The sequence below is a fragment of the Cetorhinus maximus genome, chromosome 9, assembly GCF_964194155.1.
Source record: "Cetorhinus maximus chromosome 9, sCetMax3.hap1.1, whole genome shotgun sequence".
Classification (NCBI taxonomy): Eukaryota; Metazoa; Chordata; class Chondrichthyes; order Lamniformes; family Cetorhinidae; genus Cetorhinus; species Cetorhinus maximus.
In genome coordinates, this window is record NC_135887.1 from 134243663 (window position 1) to 134269317 (window position 25655).

General features: G+C 40.6%; 1 protein-coding gene across 3 annotated transcripts in view; it reads left to right on the forward strand.

Moving 5' to 3' along the window:
* ext2 (exostosin glycosyltransferase 2) overlaps positions 1 to 25655 on the forward strand; it is a 178212-nt gene that overhangs the window by 39416 nt on the left and 113141 nt on the right. For all 3 annotated transcript variants that reach the window (XM_078549552.1, XM_078549554.1, XM_078549553.1), the window contains 2 exons: positions 20675 to 20791; positions 22409 to 22604. In XM_078549552.1, the coding sequence (XP_078405678.1) occupies positions 20675 to 20791; positions 22409 to 22604 (313 nt within the window). The remainder of the gene's footprint in view (positions 1 to 20674; positions 20792 to 22408; positions 22605 to 25655) is intronic.

Sequence of the window (25655 nt, forward strand, 5' to 3'; positions counted from 1 at the left end):
AGTAGCAATATGAATACAAAATTGGCTGGGTGACATGACACAGTAATGGTTAAACCTGATGTTTTGCAGGTTAGAGGAAGGTTTGTAATCAAGTTCCCTAGGGATCAGTGTTGGGACCCTTGCTTTTCCTGATATATATTAATGACCTAGACCTTGGGATACAGGACACAATTTCAAACTTTGCAGATGATATGAAACTTGGAAACAATGTGAACTGTGAGGGGGATAGTGTATAACTTCAAAAGAAAATAGACAAGTTGGTGGAATGGGCCAGCAGGTGGCAAATGAAGTTCAATGTAGAGAAATGTGAAGTGATTCATTTTTGTAAGAGGAATATGGAGAGACAAGATAAAATAAAGGATACAACTCTGAAGGATGTGCAGGAGCAGAGGTACCTGGATGTATATGTGCATAAATCATTGAAGGAGGCAGGGCAGGTTGAGAGAGTGGTTAATAAAGCACTTAGTATCCTAGGTGTTATTAATAGAGTCACAAAGTACAAGAGCAAGGAGGTTATGTTGAATTTGTATAAGACACTATTTTGGCCTTAGCTAGGGTATTGTGTTCAGTTCTGGGCACCGCACTTTAGGAAGGATGTGAAGGCATTGGAGAGAGTGCAGAAAAGATTCATGAGAATGGTTCCAGGGATGAATGACTTCAGTTATGAAGGTAGATTGGAAAACTTAGGACTGTTTTCGTTGGAGCAAAGAAGGCCAAGAAGGGACTTGACAAAGGTATTCAAAATCATGAGGGATCTAGACAGAGTCGATAGAGAGAAACTGTTCTCACTCGTGAAAGGATCAAGAATGAGAGGGCACAGATTTAAAGTAATTGGTAAAAGAAGCAAAAGCAACATGGGGGGAAAAACTTTTTCACACAGCGAATGGTTAAGGCCTGGAATACACTGCCTGTGAGTGTGGTGGAAGCCGGTTCAGTTAAATATTCAAAAGGGAATTAGACTGTTATCCGAAAATGAAGAATGTGCAGGGTTTTGGGCAGAAGGCAAGAGAAGGGCACTAAGTGAATTGCTCGCCCAGAGAGCTGGTGCAGACAGGATGGTTGGAACAGGTTGGGCCTATAACCATTGGGAGTTTTAGAAGAATAAGAGGTGATCTTATTGAAACATGTAAGATCCTAAAGGAGACTTGATCCTCTTGTAAGGGAGACTAGATCTAGGGTACACAACTTAAAAATAAGGTGGGGAGAAATTTTTTTCTCTCAGGGTCATTATTCTGTTCAGTTCCCTTCCCTGGAAAGCAGTGGAGGCTGGGCCATTGAATTTGTTCAAGGGTGAATTAAATAAATTTTTTTATAGACAAGGGAGCTGAGGGTTATGGGGAGCAGACAGGAGAGTGGAAATGAGACCACAATCAGATCAGCCATGATCTTGTTGAATGGCAGAGTAGGCTCACGACTTACTTTTTAAGTGGAAAAACTTTAATGGTATAGGTGCCAACAGGGGCATTCATCATTCTGGAAAATGCATTGTGATTGGCTAAGTTTTTTGTCGTGCCAAGTAGGAAATAGTCAATAAATAAAATGAATTTGCTTCTGCACTGCTTTGGATAGGGCCAGCCACCTGGGGGTCTGCGAGAAAACTTCAAGGAGTCTGTCAATATGTCAGCATACTCTTAACAAAATATTGTGGCACCCCTTCTCAAATCTGCACAGCCCCATTATTACCATGTAATGAGGCCACTGGAAAATAGACAGCAATTGAAACTTATCAGTAGTTGTGCGATGTTTGAAAAAGGTGAAAAAGCCTGCAGAGGTGGAGAATGCACCTGAAGACAATGCTACATTGGGATAGTCCTAGCAACTCACCAGTAGGCAGTGCTGCTGTGACTTCTAGGTAAGCAACAGTACACATACTGAAAAGCAGCAGGTCAGCCAATAACGACAGGATGTGTGGGCAACATTTCTTCAGAAGGGATTGGGTTATCTGATGCTTTGTTCATCCATGTGCGGTATCTGATGATCTGTTTGCCCATTTGAGATTGAGGTATCATACGATATACACTATTTGGGTGAGGGCCGGGATATTTTTACGATATGTTTTGATTCTTGGGATATGGGCAAGGCTGGTGTTTATGCCCATCCCTAGTTAGTGTGCCTTTATTGCATGTTGAAAACATAGAAATGACCATGATCTAGGTTATGTAATACCTTCTTTATGTAAGGTGTAATCGAGCTATTCTAGTGGGGGCAAAATAAATAGCAAAGAACAGGAAAAATTGTAAATGTGCGATCAGTGCCAGATATGGATAAATTTTTGAATTCGACCATCAGTTTCAAAACCTCAAAATCCACAGAGCAATTTTGCAGAATTAAGTTCAACCATAAAGGCTGAAGAACATCGAGGAGAAGGAGGTGTGAGTTAAAAAATCACAAAGCTGCCATTAACCCTGCAAAATTAAGGAAATATGAAGACAACGACTTTAATTTTGGTTTTATACTTTTACTGGAAGTGGGGATATATTTCATCCTCTGTGTAATTTGTGCGCAAGTACTCATAGTGTCATAGAATCCAATGTCCAATAAATCATTGAAAAGCAGGAAATTACCAAGCATTAAATGTATAATGTTAATCAATGTTAAGGCGCTTGCCGGCGAACACCTGATAAGGCATCTGGTTAGGATGCCCCCTGGTAGGCTCCCTGCTGGAGCTGCGCTGGGCACAGCCCACTGGGTGGAAACCTTGGCCCACCCAGGACATGCTGGAGGAATTACATCTCTCAGCTGGCCTGGGAACGCCTGGGAATCCCCCAGGAGGAGCTGGAATCTGTGGCTGAGGAAAGGGAAGCCTGGTAGGCCCTGCTCAGCTTAATGCCACCGCGACCCTCGCCCGAAGAAACGGTGTGAAAATGGATGGATAATCAATGTTAATTTTTAGTAATTGTATAATTAATTGTTATACAGAAAAATACTTGTGTTACAGGAGATTGGTTGCATTTGTCGGGGGTGGGGGTTTGGGTATGAGGGGCCTCGGAAGCAAGAAGGTTGTAAACCACTGCCCTAGCAGATAAAGGCACCTACAAATTATAGCTCAGAAAATTGCAGTTTCAATTCTAGTCTAGGCTACTTTTGCTGATCAACCAGCTGAGCAATTGGCCTCCATGTCATTTGGTTGGGGTGTGGATGGAAAATCAGAGGGTCACTACTTTTGACTTGTCTTCAGTGACCCATGCTCAGAAGACCATATGTATATGCACTGGGTGAGAACAGATATCAGCTTGACTGTGGTGATGCTTTCCGTAGTGTAACAGACTGCTGATAATCACTATCTAGGCTCATAAATGAAGACTGGACTGTAATATTGAAGCACTATGGAAAACTCTGGACTTGCAAATGGAAGTTATTCCAGATGGTTGAGCGTTGTGATATGTCCACTTGCTGCAAATAGTCAATAACTGTGTTTTAAAGAATGAAAGCTAATGGTGTTATGAATAGCCCTAATGGATTCTAAGCCCTAATGAATAGCCCTTCCATCCCACTTATTTAACCAGCTGAGGAGTTCTACTAGTCCAAGCTGAAAGACTAAGTCCAAAGCCAACAGTAGGCTACATTCACCAATTGAACCGTTGTTTATTTGTTAAGCAAAAATCAAGCAAAGTGCTTATCTGATGTTTGTAACGTTACATTTTAGGCTTACCATAATTTTTTTTAAAAATCAATCCTAAACTTGCAAAATATCTTGACTCTTTTGCAAATAATAATATGAGAGACTAATGGTAAGTTTATATTTAATGTTTTTTCAGAATTCTGCTATTTAATATTCAGTGAAGAAATATATGTTTGACAGCTGGCAGAATCTGAGCTCCAGCTTCCTGGCAACTAGACCTTGAAAAATAAAATATAAACATTTGACATCTTTGAAGAAACGAAACTCTTTCTGATTTCTGCATTAATGGAGTGAGGTTGTTGTATTTATACAGTAGATACAATTAAACTCTCCACGGAAAGTCTTATGATTTCAATTCTAAGTTTCCTTTTAATGATGGAAGAAGTGTTAGTTATCAGTAATCAACCTTTCTGGCACTGAAAATGATCTATTATAAGTGTGGAGTCTCATTCTTTCAGGTACATATTATTGGAGATGTATATAACAAAAATTAAAATAACTTTCCTTTGTCCCTCTCTCTTAATGCAAACTTTCTTCCCGCCTCTATTTCTCTTTCTGTGCCTGATTTGAGATTGAACTGTATAACTCTGATTTACACTTCTTTCTCAGTTCTTGCGCCTATTATTTCACAATCTTTCAGTCTGCTCACCCTGTTCACTCAGGTCCTGGATGCCTGGTTGCCCAGTTTCAATAACTGCAACAATATCAAAAGGCAGTATGTTAATCATGGGTGACTTTAATCTTCATGTGGATTTGGAAAATCAAATTGGCAGAGGCAGCCACAAGCAAGAATTCATAGAGTGTATTCAGGACAGTTTCCTAGAACAATATGTTGTGGATCCAACCAGGGATCAGGCTATTTTGGCTCTGGTAATGTGTAATAAGGCAGGTTTAATAAATGGCCTGAGTAAAACATCCCCTAGGAAACAGTAACCATAACATGGTAGAATTTGGCATTCAATTTGAGAATGAGAAACTTGGGTTGGAAACAATTTTGCTAAACGTAAATAAGAGTAATTACAAAGGAATGAGGGTAGACTTGGCTGGAGTGGACTGGGAAAGTAGCTCAGCAGAAAAGATGGTTGATGAACAATGGCAGATGGTTAAGAAAATAGTTTGACTTGCAACAAAGGTATATCCCAGTGAGGAAGAAGGATCCTAGGAAGGGGATAAACCAACCATGGTTAATCAAGGAAGTTAAGAATAGTATCAAATTGAAAGAAAAAACACACAACGTGGCAAAGGTAAGCCAGAGGATTGGGAAAGTTTTAAAAACCAACAGAAGATGACCAAAAAAATAATAAAGAGGAAAATAAACTTTGAGGGTAAACTAGCAAGTAATATAAAAACAGATATTAAGAGCTTCTTTAAATATTTAAAAAGGAACAGAGAGGCCAAAGTGAGCCCCTTAGAGAATGAGTCTGGAGAAATAATAATGGGGAACCAGGAAATCGCAGAGGAGTTGAATAAACACTGCACCAATCTTCATGGAAGAAGACACTAATAGCATTCTAAAAGTACTAAATAATCAAGTGGAAAAAGTGGGGGAGGAAATAAATACAATAACTATCACTAGAGAAAAAGTTCCAGGGAAACTAATGGGACTAATGGACCTGATGGGTTGCATCCTAGGATATTAAAGGAAGCAGCTGCACAAATAGTGGATGCACGGGTTGCAATCCAAGAATCCTTAGATTCTGGAAAAGTCCCAGAGAATTGGAAACTGCCAATGTAAAAACCTTTTTCAAAATGGGAGGGAGACAAAGAACAGGTAACTATAGGCCAGTTAGCTTGACATCCATCATTGGGAAAATGTTAGAATCTATTATAAAGGATGTAATTGCGGAGCATTTAGAAATGCATAATATAATCAAGCAGAGCCAGCATGGCTTCATGAAAGGGGAATTATGCCTGACAAATTTATTAGCATTCTTTGAGGGGGTAACAGGCAGGATAGATAAAGGGGAACCAGTAGATGTAATATATTTGGATTTCCAAGTTGATAAGGTACGACACTTGAGGATACTTAATAAGGTAAGAGCCCATGGTGTTGGGGGTAGCATATTGGCATGGATAGAGGAGTGGCTAACTGATAGAAGGCAGAGAGTTGGGATAAGGGAGGCATGTTCACGACGCCAACCTGTAACTAGTGGAGTGCCACAGGGATTGGTGCTCGGGCCACAATTATTTACAATATATATTGATGTCTTGGATGAGGGAAGTGAATGTACTATCGCCAAGTTTACAGATGACAAAAATAGATGAGAAGGCAAGCAGTGAGGATGGCACAAAGAGTCTACAGAGGGATATAGACAGGTTAAGTGAATGGACAAAAACTTGGAAGATGCGATATAATGTGGGAAAATGTGAGGTTATGCACTTTGGCAGCAAGAATAGAGGAGCTGAATATTTAAATGGAGAAAGACTGCAGAAAGCTGAAGCATAGAGGGATTTGGGGGTTCTCATGCATGAATCACAAAAAGTTAGCATACAAGCTCAGCAGGTAATAGGGAAGGCAAATGGAAAGTTGGCCTTTATTTCAAAGGGGATGGAGTATAAAAATAGTGAAGTCTTGCTAAAACTATACAAGGCACTAGTTAGACCACACCTAGAATACTGTGAACAGTTTTGGCCGCCTTATCTAAAGAAAGATTTGGAGGCTGTCCAGAGAAGGTTCACTAGGTTGATCCCAGGTATGGAGGGATTTTCTTATGAGGAGAGGTTGAGTAGGTTGGACCTGTACTCATTGGAGTTTAGAAGAATGAGAGACGACCTTATTGAAACATATAAAATTCTTAGGGGGCTTGACAGGATAGATGCTGAGAGGTTGTCTCCCCTTGTGGGAGAGTCTAGGACCAGAGGGCATAATCTCAGAGCAAGGGATCGCCCATTTAAGACAGAGATGAGGAGGAATTTCTACTCTCAGACGGTAGTGAACCTGTGGAATTCTTTACCGTAGAGGCTGGGTCATTAAGTATATTCAAGGCTGAGATAGACATATTTTTAATCAGTAAGGGAATCGAGGGTTATGGGGAAAAGGCAGGAAAATGGAGTTGAAGATTATCAGATCAGCCGTGATCTCATTGAATGGTGGAGCAGACTCGATGCGCCGAATGGCCTACTTCTGCCCCTATGTCTTATGGTCTTATCAGCTTGCACTTTCAGTAACTTGCTGTGCATAAAGTGTAAAAATGTAAACATGCAAGGGCAGGCTAACAGCACATGCCATTAGATGCACAGGCACATCTGGGTCATTCTTTATATTTTGTGGTAGTGGAGATAATTCCTTCCCCCCAACCCTCATCTGTTTTAAAGGTACAAATGGTATTGCCTAAAATGGTGAAAGTTTACATATTGTCACAAAATGATTGAATATGTCATCTATGATATTAAAACAATACCGAAAAAGCTGTAGGGCATTTGTTCTATATTTGACTTGACTTGGGGTTAAATGATGAACTCACCAGTTGTTGAGAGGTACTTGTTCCATTCCTGAACTAAACCTTGATGAATCGAAAATTGACATCAAGCTAGAAGTGATTTTTCATTTTATATTGGTTAAGAAACCTCAAGCGTAGACATTCTTATCCTGTTGTCGTCTTAATGCGTCTGACTCATGAAGGTATAAGCATTGGAAGTGCATCTTAACTGTAATTCTGCTTGACCAGATGTTCAAAATAATCATTTTTCATTTTTTGGTTTGTGCTTTTATAATAATTGGATGCTTTGTTTTTTTGTGGGGGTGCCAGATCCTGTTCGGTGTGCAGCCATGGCATTTCCCTTTCATCTTTCACCACTTCATCACTGCCCTACATTGAAATGTAAGATGATAAATTTTGAGGTCTGGCAGTCCTGGGCAAACGTACTATTTTGGCCATAAGCTCTGCAGATCTCTTCCTGTCACATATGTATTCAGTCATCATGTAATTGAAGGTGACAAGATCAAGAGGAGTTAATTATACGATTGTGCTCTTGCTAATTTTGCTTGTGGAATAATTGACCTTCTGATTGTGTCAGCCTACTACAGTGGTAGGTGTTCCTAAGTATTTGACGTGTGTTCTTTTTTATTTTTCAAAGTCATAAGTTCGTAATCTTGTCAGGTTTTGACTGTAGTAAAATATGGACCCATGTGTTTCCATACACGTTTTTCAGTGTCAGCATGACCTTTTTCTGGAGTTGAGAAGATTTTCAATTTATGATTATCCCTTTAGCAGGATTAAAAACCATCAGTGTGTTTAGTAGCATTATGATGGTTGCTCTTGAATATGTAGTGTTTTCAGTATTTTAGTTCTACGTGAAAGTTGGGGCATTTTTCACTGATATGCCAAAAACAGGCCTGTAAGACATTTTCTATGCAACTGCATCTGTTAGTCATTTTCTTCCATAAATATGTGTGCATCTTCAGATGGTCATGCAGGGTAACATAAAAGGAATAACTTCAGTGTGTAATAACCACAATACCTATTAAATGGGTGAAAGATCAAGTGATGGCACTTGCAATTTAATTCAGTTTCTTGTCTGTTGAGTAATAGAGTAGTTTCATTCTCTTAAAAAAGGAAAACAAATTGGTTTTAAAACGCTTCAGGAGCTTTGTGATTGTTTAAAAAAAATCTTGCAACCAATCACAGTTTTCCATTTTATTTATTAAAGTCAGCACGTCGGCACATCATGAAGTCACGAGATTACTACACAATTAGACATAAACATGGAAAAACTGCAACTAGGGGGGTAGTGAAGTTGTCAGTTTTCAGTGCCCTCAGGAGACGAGGGGACAGGGAGAGAAATTCTGCTGTCTGGCTACAATTGCTGCTATTCCTATTTTTGTCGCAAACAGAAGAATGCTGTTATATGTGAAGCAGGGTTTTTTTTTAATCCATGGGATCAAGGCAGATAAGTTGATATTTATATCCAGGTTTTAAAGAAGCTTTTTTTTTAAGTTGCTTTTCCTTGGAATAAAAATCCAGTATCATTTAACCCCATAATTGCTTATTATCCGTGGTCCTTAAAAATATAGTATTGATATATTAACCTTTCCCACAATTTATATTCTACCATTTCCCATTGCTGGTTATTTTTTGAGAATTGACAGAACTAATTTATTAATTTTCAATATTTACAATGTGAAACATTTGACATGAAAAACTTCACTGAAGCACAAACTGTTAACGTGTCATTTTAATTCATATGGCTTGGTGCAAATGGAATTATGCATGCAACGCAGATCAAATTCAGATTTCCACATTTTCAAGTGTGGGAAATGAATGCATAATTCAACCGTTTTTTTTTGAAAAGACAGTTTGGAATCAATTAAATTCACATTTTGGCACACATTGTGGTTAAGTGATCATAAAAAAATAAGAACAGTGAGCTATATTTGTACAATATAAATACCAAATAATACTGTGTACAAATGAAGGAAAAAAGTCTAACTTTCCAACAATCTGGGTATCCTATTTCTAACTTATATCTTAACCTTTCTAGAAAGCTTTACTCGATCCCCAGAATTTAATTTCTCCCACTTACAGCACAATAATATATCCAACACCAAGCCAAGGAATCAGTCAATTTTACAGTACAGATATAGGCCATTTGGCCTCTTGCACGCATGTAGATTCTCTGAGAAACATGTTCACTTGGTTCCTTTTCTCTGCCCGTTTTGAATATTCTCTTGTATAAGAGAGCCAAGGAACCATTGTCTAACGCCATGAACTGATTTTGTGTTGTCTCATTTTTCAATATGAAATCTCTGTACAGTTTTATCTAATTATATTTTTTTTATGATAGTGGATTTTGTACATTTCAGAACTGCTTAGATCTGATGTGTTTGTGGAGCGTTCACCAACAGCAGGAAAGGGTAGTGGGTATCTTTGTAACACTGACAGTAACACAGGCATGACTAATTCAGGTCTTTTAGAAGGTTGCAAAATAAATATTTGCAACGTTTGTAACGAGCTTAGAATTAATGTTTCTATTTTGCGTGTCTTTGTTCAGAACGGTAACATGAGCATTTTTAGCATGGCGTGTTTTTTAAACTGGAGCATCTGAGAGCAGTTTTTTAAACCTTGATCAATACCACTGACTTGCATTTATATGGTGCCTTTGGCATAGTCAAACACCTTAAGGTGCTTATCAAATTTTATCAAACAAAATATAATACTGAGCCACAGTAAGGCTATTATTATTTACTCAAAATGTTTTCACTTCTAAATGACTAGAAGTGAAAATCATTTTCACTTGATGATGATTCATGGAAACACATGTTGGCGCAGTTCGGAACTATTATTGGCTTAATTTCTTTTATTCATTTACGGGATGTGGGTGTTGCTGACTAGGCCAGCATTTATTGCCCATCCCTAATTGCCCTTGAGAAAGTGGTGGTGAGCTGCCTTCTTGAACTGCTGCAGTCCATGTGGTGTAGGTACACCCACAGTGGTGTTAGGGAGGGAGTTCCAGTGACCATGAAGGAATGGCGATATATTTCCAAGTCAGGATAGTGAGTGGCTTGGAGGGGATCTTCCAGGTGGTGGTGTTCCCAAGTATCTGCTGCCCTTGTCCTTCTCGCTGGTCGTGGGTTTGGAAGGTGCTGCCTAAGGAGCCTTGGTGAGTTCCTGCAGTGCATCTTGTAGATGGGACACACTGCTGCTGCTCGGTGGTGGAAGGACTGAATGTTTTCTTACGTAGTCTGCTTGGTTTTGCTCGTTAAGTGCTTCATCCCTATAACAAATTGTGCCAGTAGATGAAGCAAGAGAATGTCTGTTGCAATAGGACATAATAGTTATAAGGTTTCCTCCTTCTAGCTTTGACCATTAACATTTAACAAACTATGCAGTTCTGATGGAGGGGGTGGGGGAGGGGCAGCTGCGGTTGAAACACAGATTGCACTGCCTGTGTAAATGAGGCATGGTCCTGCATAATGATTTCCGCAAAAGAGTTTTATTGGACTTAAAGTGTTAACTCTGTTTTTCTCTCCATAAATGCTGCCAGACCTGCTGAGTTTTTCCAGCATTTTGTTGTTATTTGGATCTCCAGCATCCGCATTATTTTACTTCGATTATTTCCCTGCGTAGTCTTGATTGAGGAAGAATTTTATTCCAGTTGGTTAACAAGCCGGAATATCATTTTATTATATACAGCCACTTAGGGCATACCAACATCAAGGGTTTGCTCGCCTAGCACTATTTTTTTGCTCTTGCTACCTCTTCCTCCACTGGTGGGCTGCTGTGGAGTAAACTAACCTTTCCATAGCTGATCCAATGTGAAGAAAGACTAATGGAGGAAAATAGTAAATGAGTCATTTGAGAAGCATGGGTGACATTTTAGGCTGATTAAGGATGAAGGAATGGTGGAGATACTGAGCGCTTTACCCTGATGTTCACAGAAGGGTATGGTAATGAAAATTAGAAGGTGGTGCAGCATTTCAATAGGATCACTGTGGATGAGGAAGCAGTACTGGAAACATGCTGGAATGCAAAAGTGAAAAAGGTACTGGGCCCTACATGTCCTGTAGTGCTGTCGGATTTCAATGGTGTTCATGCGCAAGAAGTAGAGGCTCTGACTATAATCATTTAAACGTGCTTGCATGTTAAGTATGCCAGAGAACTGGAGGGTTGCCAATGTGGTATCTCTCTTCAACAGGGGGAGAAAGGAATAAATTGAGAAGCAATAGACCATTCACTTTAATGTCAATACAGGCTGTGTGTCCTTTAACTGTAAATCCGAAAACTGAACATATCCAAAAACCAGACTTCTTATGAACCTCCTCAACCTTTAGCACAGGAAGTCTGTGACCCAAGCCGACGTGACCAGAGCCAACACGACCCTCTCCAACTGCACCCAACCTATAGCGCGGGAAGTCTCTGACCTGAGCCGATATGACCCGAGCTGACGCGAACCTCGCTGACTGCACCCGACCTTTAGCGCAGAAAGTCTAGTTGTTTGTCTACACTGTTTACCTTGCGATTTTTGTCTGCACTGTTTAGACCATAAGACATAGGAGCAGAAATTAGGCCATTCGGCCCATCGAGTCTGCTCCGCCATTCAATCATGGCTGATAGTTTCTCAACTCCATTCTCCCGCCTTCTCCCCGTAACCTTTGATCCCCTTACCAATCAAGAACCTATCTATCTCCGTCTTAAATACACTCAATGACCTGGCCTCCACAGCCTTCTGTGGCAATGAATTCCATAGATTCACCACTCTCTGGCTAAAGAAGTTTCTTCTCATCTCTGTTCTAAAAGGTCTTCCCTTTACTCTGAGGCTGTGCCCTCAGGTCCCAGTCTCTCCTACTAATGGAAACATCTTCCCCATGTCCACTCTATCCAGGCCTTTCAGTATTCTGTAAGTTTCAATCAGATCCCCCCTCATCCTTCTAAACTCCATCGAGTGTAGACCCAGAGTCCTCAAACGTTCCTCATATGTTAAGCCTTTCATTCCTGGGATCATTCTCGTGAACCTCCTCTGGACCCTCTCCACGGCCAGCACATCCTTCCTGAGATACGGGGCCCAACAGGTTTACTTTGTGAACCCTCTGCTACAAGCAGAATCGGAGATGGTGCCATGGGTGTGAACTTATTGCAGATAACCTGTAATTTTATTCAGCGATACATCTTCCTTTTCTAGTCATTTTATTTACTTTAGACTATAGCTAGCCTAGGCTTCGACCATTATAATGCGTAGGCTTAGGCCTATAGGCGGTATCCGAAAACCGAAATTACCTGAAACACAATTGGCCCCAGGAGTTTCAGATAAGGATACTCGACCTGTAATAAACTTTGAGGCCACAATACAGATAGAATGAATACTCACCTCGAGAAGCATTGCTTAAAGGCAGCTGGTGTATATTTCTGAAAGGCAAGTCATGCTTGACAAATTTAATAAAGGCCTTTGTGGAAATAACAAACCGTAGATAGCAATTTGATTAAAATTGAATGTTTTTTATGAGGTAATTGAGGAAAAACAGATTTGAGTCAGTAACGAGAGCATAAATTTATGATCACTGAAGGAACAAAGACAGGTTAGAATTTTTTTTGCAGGGGAATGTCAAGCCTTGGACACGGGATGAAATTGATCATCTTTGGTAGCAAAAAACAGGCGATCGTAATTTGACAGCCTGTTTTATATAATGCCCAAGAGAAGTCATGCAAAGAAGATCGGGCAGGTATAAAATGACTGCCACTTCGCCACCAGTGTATTGTGCTACCACCCTGATTTTACCCTGCAATGTCCTACCAGAAGCGGTGGTCGAAACAGAACCTATCATAAATTTTAAAATGAAAGTGGATTAATATTTGAAAAAGAAAAAATTTGAAGGGTATGTGAAAAAGGGAGAGGAATGACACTAAGTGGATTTGTCTCTCTGAGAACTAGCACAGGCATAATGGTTTTAATGGCCGCCTTGGTTACTGTGAAGTTCTATGGTTGTGTCCTGACTGAAATTTCCGGATGTGCTGCTCTTTGCCTTTTTCTTAAAAATGTTCAAATTTGCTACCCCCCAAACTTATAACTGAGTTTTAAACAACCTCACAAAGTACTGCTTTAAGAACTGATGTTAAACAATGCTTCAAAAGTCTCTAAACACAAACTAGCTGAAGCCAGTTCTGAAATTTAATTAAAAAGACTAAACAATCATATTCTCTCATTACTGGCCAAATAAATATTCATAGCAATTCAGAAAGCTTGGACAGAGTTCCTTCACACAACTTGTTTTGATAACCTTGTGCACCTACTACTTGATAAAATTAGTTTACATCCTTAAGAAGGCATGTGGGATAGATTCCCGTTATTACTTTTTGGCTTTATGTAACGTTTCAATTCTGCAAACATACCCTGTATTGGGAATTGCATAACTGGATTATTCTGAAGTTACTTTTGACCCTCTCTTTGAGGAACAGATGCAAGTGAAATTAAGTTTTTTGAATTACTCATAGTTAGTGGTTAGGCAAGGATTAGTGGAAAGCTATAAGGGCAGCCCGTTGTGCCATTATATATACACTGTAGTCTTTTTTGAAACTATTGCTATACAGTCATTAGCACTGAATGCAAGACCTGGCAGATACGAAGAGAAGTTGCTTGATCTGACCAAGGGGACTGTAATGCTCATTTTTTGCCTATTTTAGGGTATTTCAGGATGATGCAGGTGGCCATTTTAATCCTTTACTACACTGAGACTTTAGTAAACCTGAAGAAATACAGCTGTAACACTTGCTTTTTGCGTGAGCAGATTTTAGAATTCTAAAAGAATACATTTCTTTCGAATGGCTGCCTCAGTGTTTTACAATTCCACCTAAGAAACTTGTGGCAGGCACTAGAGTTCTTTGAAATCAAATCCTCCATAAGAGAATTATTGCAATGAGCTTGTTCATGCAACTTGCAAGGTGGCTGGTGAATCCATTTTAGCTAATCTAATACCACAAAATGCACTTTCAGATAGCCAGTTTATAAATTTTACCACTGAATCCCAGCTGCTTGCAAGGATGTCCTGGCTGTTAAGTGGATTCCTTGAGTCTTGTGTTTTGACAGTATTTCAAGCTTTGTTCAAATGTTCACTTCAAGTATGTTGTAAACGTAATGTGAATCTCGCTCACTTCCAGTGGTGACTGAGATTCAGACTTAGCCATATCTTTGTGCAAATATTATACCACCTACAGGCCTTGCACAATGAAGGACGGATATTTAGCTCCATCAGTCCAGCAGTCAGTGGTGCAATCTACATACTTTTGAACGTGCATTTCATGCTATGATTTTTTTGTTTGTTTTGGAGCATCTGGAGGTATATCCCCCAATTGAGCATATTGTCCAAGTATAGGTTGTAAACATGCTATATTTTACTTGTATTCTCTACTTAAGTTATTGGCAGGATAAACCTTAAGACCCTAACCCTCCCAGTCCTGCCCTTGGCTTGAGTGTGTGAACTTGATGTCCCAGTAGGCCGTATGATTTGCCCCTGTTCTAATTGGTTAGATTATTTCATATTTGAAAATTTCTTCTACTTGTAGCACTGGACTTTCAAATAGGAAGTTTTAAAAACAAATGAAACGGATGCCCAAATTGACAAAAATGTGGCTCAATAGATATGTAGTTTGAAGGATAGATGTTTCTTCTAAACATGGAAAGTGAGAAATTGAATTCCATTTTTAAGGTAGAGACAAGTGGGAACAGAAGTACCTATGATTACTGAGAGGTGATAGAGCACAGTGTGAGGGAACAAATATATATTGATAACTGAGCCATTTGTTCCATGAACATTTTACTGTAAACTCTTTGTACATTGGTGCAGAGCATGCCATGTCCAGTTCTTCCCCTAAGCTTCCCATAGAACACCATCTTCTTGTAACTAGACCCTTAATGGTTTCATTTTAAAACTTGCAGCAGTAGATTAGCAAATGGATTGCATGCTCTTTATGATTGGGAATGGAAGGGGATCAAAATGAATCCCATTTAAAGGGAAGAAAAATTGCAAATAAAACTTAACTGCTGTAAATGTGTTGCTTTGAATTCAGCTGGAAGTATTATAGTTTGTGTATGAGTACTTTAGTAGCACACATTTATGCCTGTGAAGTGTTTGGTTTGACCATCAGCATCAGGAAGACAAATGACATGGTCCAGGATGTTGCCATACTGCCACTGACAATGTGATACTGGAGGTTTTTGATAGTTTCACATAATCACCAGCAATCTGTTAGTTGATGCTAATATCAAGACCAGCATCGCAAAAGTAGCAACTGTTATGTCCAAGCTGAGGAAGAGAGTGTGAAACAACAGCAACCCGACTGAGAACACCAAAATGTGACACTGCCAAGCCTGCGTCCTCAGTGTACTCCTCTACAGTAGTGAGACCTGCACAACATATGCTAGGCGGGAGAAAAAGCTAAATAGCTTCAGGCCTATCTTCGTCATCTCTTGGCAGGACAAGGTCACCAACTTGGAGGTCCTGAATTGTGCTAATTCTATCAGCATACACTCATTGCTAAGCCAATGACATCTGCACTGGTTCATTGGAAGGATGACAGCCCTATACCCAAAAACCTCTTTACGGTGAACTGGTCACTGGGTCACAACCTCCTGGGCATTCGTACCACCACTGCAAGGACACCTGCAAGTGAGATATGAAGATGGTGGATATTGGCACTGACAACTGGGAGGCAGTCGCTGACAGCCATGACCTCTGGAAGCTGACTATTTGGAAGAACATTGGAAGAGACAAGCAGAAATGGAAAACACCAGCTGGCTGAGGGGAGGGCCCAGAGAAAACAGTGGCCAGTGAATCATGCACCTTCTCAGTCCACTGTCTCCACAAATGTGACAGAGACTGCCGTACCAGAGTGGAGCTCCTGAGCCGCATTAGGCAATATTTAATAAAGTTGACCACTACGGTGCAGAACACTGTTTCCTGAGACAGAAAGCTGTCTCATATATTCATATTGTAATATTTTTCACAGGTTGATTTTTCCCTTTTGAAATTCATAATGAGCAGATCTCAAGTAGTCCAGTTGTAGCTTTCTGAAAGAAAGATGTACACTTTTTTTTAGAAAGTTCCAGTTGGAAGAATTGAAATGGCTTGCTCTTAATAATGTGCATTTTTTAAGTGCCAGTTTAAATCTGATCTTCTGCCTTGGTTAGAAGGTGGGGAGGGGGGGAACAGAGTTAGCAGTGATATAATGGCCCTCTCACTCCCTTTAAATTCATTTTTGCATTTGTATGTGAAAAAAAACCAGTGAAGGTATTATAATATATGCTTTTGCTCAATCTGTGCTGGAAGAATTTTCCTTCAGTGTTGAATATGCTTCAATACCAGCACATCATGAACATTTTCAGGAGTAGGAAGCTGTGTGCGTTAGCTGCTCTAAGCATTATGCATAGAAAGAAAGATAATAAAACTTGATCTAAAGGCTGTGGTGTTTTATGTGCAGGTTGACTCACTTAACCACACAAGTGCAGGAAAGTTTTATATTTAGATTTCTTTGCTAATAATTGAGACAAGTGTTAGCAGTTGGTTCCCTAATAAGGTATCCTGTATTTCAACCACATAAGGAAAGTATGAAGATTCATGTAGAAGGCACAAATACTCAAATTCCTTCATAAAACCATGCAATTTTATTCGAAAACCACTTAGTGCGTAATGTCTGTTGGCATTTAGGGATGAGGTTTGGTAACCCCAATATGTGGCAAAAATGAGTATGATGTATTTCTGTGTTGCTGTGCATAGCACGCAAAGGAAATCTTCCCTTCATGCAATACTGTTGCAGGTTCTTACTTATGCATATTAGCTCATTTAGAGCTTGACAACAAAAATGATTATGAAACTACTTCATTGTTTATTTCAAGTTTTAAAGCAAATGTTATATATTAAGCCAGAGGGAGGTTTTTTGCCAGTTTTAGTCTATAAGCACAGTGAAACCCTACACAAATGGATTCTCTCAAAAAACAGATACTTCTTGATAGCCCCAAATAACTTGCGTTATAATAAATTCAAGCTGTGCGTTGAAACCATACATTTGCATTGAAAGCTGTTCATAGTAAATTATGTGAAGTCCATTTTCAGCTTAAAACATGGGACATGCAAGTAAGTGTGGCAATAGGTGAAAAATGGCTTTTGTACAATGGAGATCTCTTTACCCAGCATCAATAGTGACAAAGAAACCGCTCTATCTCTGGGATTGGATATTTGCATGGCTCTGTAGCAGGGATAGAGGGTTTTCTGTCCCTCAATGGATTCTGGGTGAAGAACTCCCCATTCTCTCTCACCTTCAGTTTGCATTCAACTGCCTGTTGTTGTGGGCCTCACTACAGTTCCTGCCCCTAGCCTTGTGACATGACTTTCACCACTGTAGGGAGCGAGAGAGCAGCTGCCCAGTTACAGACTCTGACAAATAACAAGCTACACAAAAACTGGCGCCTGGAACAATTGGGTGTCGGGGAGCTCAGAAATCATTGGGGATGGGAGGTGGCACGTGAAGCCGGGAATTGGGGGTTGTTGGAGATTGGCAGTCAGTGGGTACTCAGAAGTTGGGTTTTGATGGGAGAGGGAGGTGGGGTCTTGGGGGAAATGGAGACTGGGAGCTCAGCCTAGAGGTGGAGACTGGGGAATGAGGGCTTGTGGGCAGAGTAAGGAAACGGATGCCTGAGGAGAAACTGGAGAATTGGGGCTTGTGGCCAGGACATCATGTGGTCAAAGCTCCAGGAATACCTCCACCCAGCGTTGGCAACCCTACATGCCCCAGTCCACCGGCACATCCGGAATGAAATCCAGTTTCTGTCCGCCACCACCACCACCACCAGCATTTCAAATATTAGCAGCTGCAGCACACCGATGGGTGAGAGGATCCAAGATAGAGGTCTGTAAAATATAAATCCCCAATTTAGCTGGGCTCTCCAGGCGCTATGTCCCTATAGCAGCCGCCTTGCCCTATCCAGGCTGCCAATGTAGCAGATCCAGAATCGGGACACCCCTCCATTAGTGGAAAAGGACTTGGGATGGCAATGAACTCAGAAACCCAACAAACAGAAAATGAACTGAAATCCCATCCTGATGACAGGGCTTCAGAATGAGAGACAATCTCAGGCGATAAAAAGAGAAACACTGCAGGAGATACAGCCGACCCTGGGATTTTTGGCTTATCCCTTTCACTCTATATACAATGACTGTTTTGAAAAGGTCACCTGAAAATAAAGGATTTGAGTACTTTAGGTGTTCTGATTTTACAAGTTTCTCTAACAAAAATTGGACTGAGTTAAGGTTATAATAAGGGATATAAAAACAAAAGTGCTGGAAAAACTCAGTTGGTCTAGCAGCATCTGTGGAGAGAGAAAGTGTTAACGTTTTGAGTCCAATATGACTGCTCATCAGAGAATCATATTGAACTCAAAGTTAACTCTTTTTCTGTTTCCACAGTCGCTGCCACACTGGCTGAGTTTTTCCAGCGCTTTTAAGTTTTTATTTCAGATCTCCAGCATCTACAGTATTTTGCTTTTATTCTAATAAGTGATGGTATCTCTTGGGATACTGATGGGTGTTTTCGTGTTCTGTTTTATTGTCGTATTCACCATTTCAACAACAGCAACAAATTACATTTATGTAGCACCTTTTAGGTTTAAAAAAAAAGGCCCTGAGGTACTTTGCAGGGGCATTATAAAACAAAATATAACACCGAGCCACCTATAAGTAGAATTTCAAATAGGTCAATAGGTAAGTTTTAAAGAGTGTCTTAAAGAAGGAAAACAATGTAGAGAGGCAGAGAGGTATAGGGTGGAAATTCCAGAATTTAGGGCCTGGACAACTGAAGGCATGATTAACAGTGGTGGAGCAATTCCAATCAGGGATGCTCTAGAGGCCAGAATTACAGGAGCACCTCCTTGAGAGTCCTTGGAGGATTGTGGGGCTGGAGGAGTTTACAGAGATGGAAGGGGAGAGACCTTTGAGGGATTTGAAAACAAGGATGAGAATATTAAAATCAGGGCATTGCTTAACTGGGAGCAAGTGTAAGTCAGGGGTGATGGGTGAATGGAATTTGGTGCAAATTACAACAAGGACGGGCAGCAGAATTTTGGATGACCAAGTTTGTGGGGGGTAGAAGTTGGGAGGTGTCAGAGTAGTCATGTATGGAGGTTAAAAATGATGCTTTCAGCAACAGATGACCAGAGGCAGGAGCAGAGTCGGGCAAAATTATGTAGGTGCGAATAGGCAGTCTTAGTGATGGGTGTAGACATGCATTTGAAAGCTCATCTCGGGATCAAAATTTGACACTGAGATTGCAATAGGTATGATTCAGCCTCAGACCAGTTGCCAGGGAGAGGGATGAAGTCAGTGGTTAGGGAATTAAGTTTGTGACAATGGCTTCACCTTCCCATTATTTAACTGGAGAAATTTCAAAGGCAAGTATAGAGCTATGACAGGGATATTTTTTTCCAGGATCAATTCCAGATGGCTGACTACATTTCACCTGCCTGCTAGGCCCAATGGAAGTTCCAACCATTTTGTGGACTGGACCTTCTTTGCATTGAGCTGGTGGTCTGCAGCCAGAAACAGACCCCACTGTGCAGCCTGCTGGATCTGGGCTGCCACAACATCTAACCACTGCGTTCTTACACTGCTAAAATGAGAGACAACCTTGTTTACAAAAACTGCGGTGAGAAAGTAGAGAATCACAAACCTGCATGGACTAAAGAACTGTTGCCACGTTGGTTAGCAGAACACCAACCAATTGCACTTTACAATTGCAATTGAGACGAGTGTTCAAAGATTTTATAACCATATTCACCCATGTGATAAGATGTATGAAATTTAGACAAAAGTTGTTGTATGCACTCCACCAGCCATGATTTTTGTTGCTTCTTGCATTGTAAAAAGTTTCCTTTATCAAAATTTGCAAGTTTGTTCTGAACAGTTACAACTTACGTAAGTGGAAGACACTATGCTGCAAGCGGAATGTTTAAGCCAAAAGTAATATAAATTCCAACAGCCATGTGTTTGCTGAACCGTACCAGTTTTTTCCCTTTGTATGAGGACTGAACTGTGCTCATGGCTTAAAATTAACATGATGGTTTTAGCCCTTTTCTGCAATACATTGAGCATAATCCTATAAAGTTATATTATCTATCTACTTTATTCTGAATAAGTAATTAAACCAGGCATTTGACCACCTGGTCAGCAGATTGCTGCACAGCCATACCATTTGCTATAAATATGCATAATCTAGGGTGAATGATGGGAAAGTGTAGTGTAAATCACAAAATACAAGGCAGTAGATTACTAACAAGTAGGATTTTTTTTGCATATTTTCCTTTGTTTCTAAGATGCTTACCAGGAATACAAATGTTTCAAAAGTTGAGTTGTTTTCTTTAAAACTGCTTTTACTTGGTACCTTGTCATGGCTCTGTCTTCAAAAGTACTCTAAAATCCTTCTCTCTGACTGGTTTTACCACTTCTGACCCTCTTCCCTTTTCTCTCTCATGTTTAGAATCTGTTCTCTATTACCTGAGACATTTCTATACCCAATATGTTTTAGGGATCTAAATTTCAGATTATATTTGTAACTTAGTTCTCTTTTTTTTAAGAGCCCTCCTTGCAGGTGGAGGCTTCTCTACATGGACCTATCGACAAGGTTATGATGTTAGCATTCCAGTTTTTAGTCCATTGTCAGCAGATGTTAATCTACCTGAGAAACTACCTGGGTAAGAGTCACCAACTTCATTACTGGAGATTGAGCTGTATATTGCTAATTGCTTACAGCCAAAGTAAATTGTTAAGTTTCTGTTTGTATAAGAATTTGTAAGGATGAAATCAGAATAAATGTGCTTAAAAGACTCCAAATGTACCGCATTAAGATTAAGGTAGATCGTTTTTGCTGTGATATTGTATGCATGCCAATGCAGACAATGACATGTATCTTTAAGAAGCTGCATAGTGACATCACTATGATATCACCATATGTAAGGCTGGAGGATAAAAGGTACAGCCTCCATGTTAGATGTTCATTATTGCCTGTGATCTCTACTGCAGATGTTCACTAATGTCTGTGACTCTATCAGTAAGACTTAATGTATACCTTATGAGTCAAGCATATAGTCAAGTAATCAGCCTGTGTAACTGTCAGGACCCAGGCTAGATTAAGGCATTTATAGAGCTGTATATAATTGCTAGTAATAAACTTCATGTAATTGTGTTCGACCAGAACCCTTGTCAGCCTCAATATCTTGCTTAGCATAGATAGAGGCAGAGCCCTTGAGGTTCACATTGAGATCCTCAACATATATGATTGCAACACACCTTAGAAGACCACAACAATTTCCACAGCAGGCTAGAAGTCTACTTTAAGGATTTTATAAAATCTCCTGCATTGTTGCATTTGGGAAAAGCCAAGTATGCCCCCTTCCCCCACCCCAGCAAAATGAACTTGATTGTGGGAAACCTATACCGAAAACATTCCAATGTTGCAATTCACTTAGTATGTAATTGAAAGGAATAAAACTGCTGTTGCAGTGAAATTACTACCAGCTTGCGGTGTAGATCTGAGCTGATTTGAGATCGGTGTAGTTTGGCTTATAATGATCACTAGAAAGGACCTCACAGATTATTGGAAACTGGCTCCCTCAGTCATAAAGCACTGAGTCTTTTATTCATGCTTCTCATTGCATTTGATTAAGTTCAGCTACAAGAAACTCTTTCAAGAGCAGTATTTTTCTGCAAAATAAGAAACTTATTGCAAACTAAGTTGTAATGCACTTGAATTTACAATATGTTTGAAAATACCGAGAATCCAGGAGTTTCAAACTGAGCTGACAGCTTAGTATAACTAATTTTCTGTTTGTATTTTAACAAATTTGTCAAGCAAATTGTTGCTGTAGTACTGAATGAGAGCACATGCAGGAATGTAACAAGAAGTGGTGATAAACATTCATTGGACTCAATGCAGGCTAGATCTTGGATGCAATAATGGACTGGTGTTGCGCAAAACAGAACTAGACCTCCTGCTCTGCCACTTTACTGATATGCAGGTAAATTCTAGCATGGAGTATGTTAATGCAAAAGAAAAATTCTGAGGAAGGAGAATTTTTACAATCTGCTGTTAGCGGTGTATTGGACTTGCTGCCTGGCAGTACTTTAGCCCAAAAGGCTGAAGCCACTTGTGTGTTTGCTTCCTTTCAGTGACAACCAGTTTCACTGAGAAATCCAGAAAGTGTAAAGTCGATTTAGCAGATTTACAGGATGTCAAAGATATTTTTAAAAATATTTTTAAATGTGAAAAATAATACTAATCCTATTTCAATGTTCATAATATCACTTTTCAGTTACAGGATGTATTTTATCTTGTCTACACAAACTGCTATCCATTCAGAATACCGCTCTGAATTGGAGGCCATGGAAGCAGAACATGGAGACGCTTTGCTAATCCTAGACAAATGTACCAATTTATCAGAGGGTGTGCCTTCCACAAGGAAACGCTGCCACAAACATCAAGTCTTTGACTACCCACAGATTCTACAGGTATGATATATTTATATGTCTGAAGACAATTATTAATTTACAGTGAAGCTCACACATAACTTTGACTTTCAGCTGTGATTTTGAGATGGGAGAAGACTTTCTATCAGTAACCGTTTTGAGCTAGACTCATCTAGTGACAGTGTGTTGGAATATGACTGCAGGGCCATGATGAGGGAGGGGAGAAACAGAGGGGCATACGTGCCAACTATTGGTGTTTCACAGTCACTATTTTAAGGTCTTTTTGCCTTTGTTGGTGGACAAACATTGGCACTATTCCCAGCTTCTTTGACTGGGAGAAATTGAACTACCCAAGGGAACAAGTACTGAATGGCAAATGATATCCATCATTTAACATGAGAAAAAGCCCTCTGTCCAGTTGCTGAGAACGCTCTGTGCATCATCCATTTGGTCAAGTTTGTTGTTTTGTTCGTAGCTGCAATGCTGGTCAAGAGAAAAGGGCAGAATTTTGCACATAACCAGTTGTACATAACATAAGAAATAGAAGCTGGAGTAGGCCATACAGCCCCTTCAGCCTTCTCCACCATTCAATAAGATAAGGGCTAATCTTTAACCTCAACTCCATTTTCCTGCCTGATCCTCATAACCCATGATTTCCCTAGAGTCCGAAAATCAGTCTATCTCAGCTTTGAATATACTCAGCGTCTCTAAACTCTGGGGTAAAGAATTCCAAAGATTCACAGCCATCTGAGCAAAGAAGTTCCTCCTCATCTCACTTTTAATTGATCAGCCTCTTGTCCTGAGACTGTGCCCTCTAGTTCTTGATTCTCCAGCCGGGAGAAACAGCCTCTCAGCGTCTGCCCAGCCAAGCCCCCTCAGAAGCTTATAAATTTCAGTGAGATCATCTCTCATTCTTCTAAACGCCAGACAGTGTGGGCCCAGTGTACTCAACCTCCCATGATAGAACAACTCTCTCATCGGGAATCAATCTAGTGACTGCCTCCAAGTTTAATATATCCTTCCTTTGATAAGGAGACTAGAGCTGTGCACAGTACTCCAGGTATGGTCTCGCCAAAGCCCCATACAATTGTAACAAGACCTCCTTGGTCTTGAACTCCAGTTGTCTTGTAATAAAGGCCAACATTCCATTTGCCTTCCTAATTTCTTGCTGCGCCTTCATGATGGCTTTCTTGTGTTTCATGTATGAGGACCCCCAGATCTCACAGAACATTTAAAAGTTTCTCACCATTTAAGCAACATCCTGCTTCTCTATTTTACCTATCAGAAGGAATTGAAGATCAGCCCCAGCCACAGGGTAAAGAAGGAGGGGAGAGGTGACCTAGGATAGGGACTAAGAATGAGCTAGCATTAGAACAAGGAATATAGATGATAGACTGTCCACCAATATCCATTACAAGCCTACCGACTCCCACAGCTACCTCGACTACAGCTCCTCACACCCCGCTTCCTGTAAAGACTCCATCCCATTCTCTCAGTTCCTTCGCCTCCGTCGCATCTGTTCTGATGACGCTACCTTCAAAAACAGCTCCTCTGACATGTCCTCCTTCTTCCTTAACCGAGGTTTTCCATCCACGGTCGTTGACAGGGCCCTCAACCGTGTCCGGCCCATATCCCGCGCATCCTCCCTCACGCCTTCTCCTCCTTCCCAGAAACATGATAGGGTCCCCCTTGTCCTCACTTATCACCCCACCAGCCTCCGCATTCAAAGGATCATCCTCCGCCATTTCCGCCAACTCCAGCATGATGCCACCACCAAACACATCTTCCCTTCACCCCCCCTGACGGCATTCCGTAGGGATCGTTCTCTCCTGGACACCCTGGTCCACTCCTCCATCACCCCCTACTCCTCAACCCCCACCTATGGCACCTCCCCATGCCCACGCAGAAGATGCAACACCTGCCCCTTCACTTCCTCTCTCCTCACCGTCCAAGGGCCCAAACACTCCTTTCAAGTGAAGCAGCATTTCACTTGCATTTCCCCTAACTTAGTCTACTGCATTCGTTGCTCCCAATGCGGTCTCCTCTACATTGGAGAGACCAAACGCAAACTGGGCGACCGTTTTGCAGAACACCTGCAGTCTGTCCACAAGAAAGACCCAAACCTCCCTGTCGCTTGCCATTTTAACACTCCACCCTGTTCTCTTGCCCACATGTCTGTCCTTGGCTTGCTGCATTGTTCCAGTGAAGCCCAACGCAAACTGGAGGAACAGCACCTCATCTTCCGACTAGGCACTTTACAGCCTTCCGGGCTGAATATTGAATTCAACAACTTTAGATCTTAAACTCCCCCTCCCCCCATCCCCACCCCGTTTCTCCCCCCTCCCCTTTTTTTTTTCAATAATTTATATAGATTCTTTTTTCCCCACCTATTTCCATTATTTTTAAATCTAAAACTAAAACCTTGTTAGTCTTTCCACCCCACCCCCACTAGAGCTGTACTTTGAGTGTCCTGTCTTCCATTCTTAATTAGCACTTTTCTTAGACAAATATCACCACCTTCAACACCTCTTTGATCCTTTTGTCTGTGACATCTTTTGATTATCTGCTCCTATCACTGCTTGCTTATCTCCACAATCACCACACCCTCAACTTCTCTCTCCCCCCCCGCCGCCCCACCTTAAACCAGCTTATATTTCTCCTTTCTCCTAACTATGCTTCAGTTCTGCCGAAGGGCTGTGAAGGCTCGAAACGTTAACTGATTTCTTCTCCACCGATGCTGCCAGACCTGCTGAGTTTTTCCAGGTAATTCTGTTTTTGTTTAATATAGAGGCAGTGTCTAGTTGCAGAATGTGTGGGCCTAGGACATGGGTACGAAGGGAGAAATTCACGTGAGTGAAAGAAAAGAAAAAAAGATTGGAAAAGGGAAAGTGAAAAATTAAAGTAAAAAAATATATAATGGAAATATTCATGCTGACTGTCCATACTTTGAAACTAGTGTCTGTTTACAAATAGAAATTAGTACACCTACAAGTTCCACCCTCATCATTGCTCCCAGCTTATAAATAATACTACTCCAAAGGGTGCGACTGTGCGATAGGTGGCAATTCCTGTTTGGTAAAAATGATTTGAGAG